A 2,676-nucleotide genomic window follows, 5' to 3' on the forward strand; every position below is an offset into this window, starting at 1 on the left:
GGAAGTATGGGTTTCATTCTATTATCTATGACTTTGGATATAATCTTGTATAAGACATTGCATAGCGCAATTCGACGAAAATTTGATGGTGTGTTAGCTTCCTCCTCCTTTGGAATGAGGGCAAGGAAGGTGGAATTGAGGGATTTGAATATAGAAGCGGAATGCCAGGAATCCTCCACTGCTTCCCAGACTTATGTTTTGACTATATCCCAACAGGCTTTGTAAAATTCGATGGTGAATCCATTAGGCCTAGGTCCTTTACCATTAGGAATTTCTTTTACAGCCTCTTCCACCTCTTCCAAGGAAATTTTACGAGTTAAAGCTAAGTTTTTCTCCTCTGAAATTAGCTTGGGGATTGAGGATGTAAGTTCCTCAATTGCCTCCATTCTGTCAATCCCAGGTTCTTGAGCTATTCTGCTGAAATGTGAAGTAAGAAGGTTGGAGATCTCTTGATGTGTCTGTACTATGGCCCCCTGATCATCTTTAAGGCTTAGAATTTTGTCGGCTCCTCTATGGTCCATTGCTGATCTATGGAAGAATTTCATGTTTTGTTCTCCTTCCTAAAGCCATTGAACTCGAGACTTTTGTCTCCAAAGTGTTTCCTCCTGTTGGCAACGAAGTTTCCGATCCTGCATAAGTGTCTTTTCCTTGTTCACGGTTTCTTGGTTTATGTTCCCTTGAATCCATTCTTCATGAATATGTTCCAATTGCTCTCCTAGTTTCTTTTTTTCTTTGAAAATATTCCTAAACACTTCATGATTCCAGACTTTGAGTTTAGCTTTAATGTGTTTCAGCTTACCCTGTAACCGATACATTTTGGTTCCTTTAATACCCAAAGGTTCTTTCCACCATTGTTCAATTTGTTGAATGAATTCAGGATGAGTGAGCCAGAATTTCTCGAATCTAAAAGGTTTATTTCTAGGAGTGCCCTGGATTGCTGCAGTTAATGTGATGGGCCAGTGGTCTGACCCTCCACTGGGAAGAATATCCGATTCCACACTGATTCCTTCCATCAATATTCTTTCTGTTACTAAAAATCTATCCAAATGAGAGGCTATTAGCTTTTCACCTCCCCTTTTGTTGTTCCACGTGAAAACACCACTTCTGGGGAAAACATCCACAAGATTGGCCGACTTAATGAAGTCTAGGAAAGCTTCAGAGTCTCTGTTGAGTTTCCTTAAACCTCCTCTCTTTTCCGTGAGTGTGGTGATCATGTTGAAGTCACCTCCAAAGATCGCCTTAGCTTGGGGATATCTTAGCTTCAGGTTAAGCAGAGTTCTTAAAAATAGAAGCTTAGCCTCTAGCTTCTGGGGGCCATAGACATTGGTGCAAAGATACGTCTCAGAGTTTCCTACTACTTGGACTTCTATAGCTATGTATGATCTGGCTGCCTCAGAGGAAAGGAGCTGGATTACTTGTGGATTCCACAGAATAACTAGACCTCCCTCCCATCCATTACTAGTTGTTTCCAAGTATTCCATGCGTTTACCTAATTTTTTGTTGATATTGATTACTGTGTTGCTTGAGCATTTAGTTTCCTGCACAAACACTAAATCTGGTTGTTCCTTTTGGACCTTCTTGTTTAATAGACGCTGTTATGTTTGGCTATTTAGCCCTCTAGTATTCCAAGAAAGAACTTTCATTTAAATAGAGTTTAGGAGGTTAGTGAAAAGGCCTCTAGGGCTTCCATCTTACCATAATTTAGAAGCATTTGTCCCAGTTCTTGTAATGCCTCATTGTTGGTCCTTCATCCTCTATTTTTTCGATGCTTGGAACTGGTGGAGGTTTGATCTAATCCCTGTGTTCGGACCCCTAGTCCTTTAGCTATGCCCAAGTTCTTGCTTTGCCACTCCATTTCTGCCCTTTGTCGTGCTATAAATCTGTCATTAATCCTCTTTACCTCCTCTCCCGATATATGTTCCATTCCCTTCTTTTTCCAGTTCTCGACCATGTTTGGTAAGTCCATACCTTCTTGCTCTACTATTTCACTTAACTCCATTTCTTCGATCCCAATTTCATTGGTGAACATTTCTGAGTCTTCTTCAGCCCCATCCAACATTTCCTGAACCTGAAGATTGATACTCAAAGGGTTCACCTCCAGTTCTTTCAAATTTGGCATTGTTGTAGATTTGTTTATTGTCGTGGTTTCTTGTTCTTTAATGTTGTCCTCTGATTCCGTCTCGGTTTCCAAAACTTCAAAAGCATTGCTCATATTGCCTTGTGAAGTGCTTGCCTTGGTTTGGCATTTTCTGTTTGCTCTCTGTTTGGCTTTCGGTCTGGTGAAGATTTCCTTGTTCTTCTCTCCTTTGCCATCCTTGTCATCCCCTGCTGCTTTGTTCAGTGGGCATTCTCTGATTAAATGACCATGCTCATGACATTTTCTACAGCGGAACGGGATTTGCTCATAGTCTATGGCTTGGAAATAATCTTCGTCTCTGTATTCTAGCCATAGGCCCTCATGCAACGCTCCTGACACATCCATTTCCACGCAGATTCTGGCACAAGAGGTATACCTTTTTTGCAATGTCACTTCTGAGGCTTTGATGAAATTCCCTAGCTTGTTACCTATTTGTTTTAGAGCCTCATGTCCCCAATAATCAATCGGTAGAGAAAAGAGGTGTATCCAAACTGGTACCTGCTTGAAGGTTTCTTTTTCTGGTACGAAGTTGGGTTTCC

General features: G+C 41.1%; 1 protein-coding gene across 1 annotated transcript; it reads right to left on the reverse strand.

The window, feature by feature from the left end:
• Positions 1 to 560: 560 nt before the first annotated feature.
• Positions 561 to 1,481, reverse strand: LOC149152221 (uncharacterized). Its single transcript, XM_089443421.1, has one exon. The coding sequence runs from the start codon at positions 1,479 to 1,481 to the stop codon at positions 561 to 563; it is 921 nt and encodes a 306-aa protein (XP_089299547.1).
• Positions 1,482 to 2,676: the final 1,195 nt, after the last annotated feature.

This window comes from Pinus tabuliformis, chromosome 9, assembly GCF_031772625.1.
Source record: "Pinus tabuliformis cultivar Carrire ecotype Pingquan chromosome 9, CPIR1, whole genome shotgun sequence".
Lineage (NCBI taxonomy): Eukaryota > Viridiplantae > Streptophyta > Pinopsida > Pinales > Pinaceae > Pinus > Pinus tabuliformis.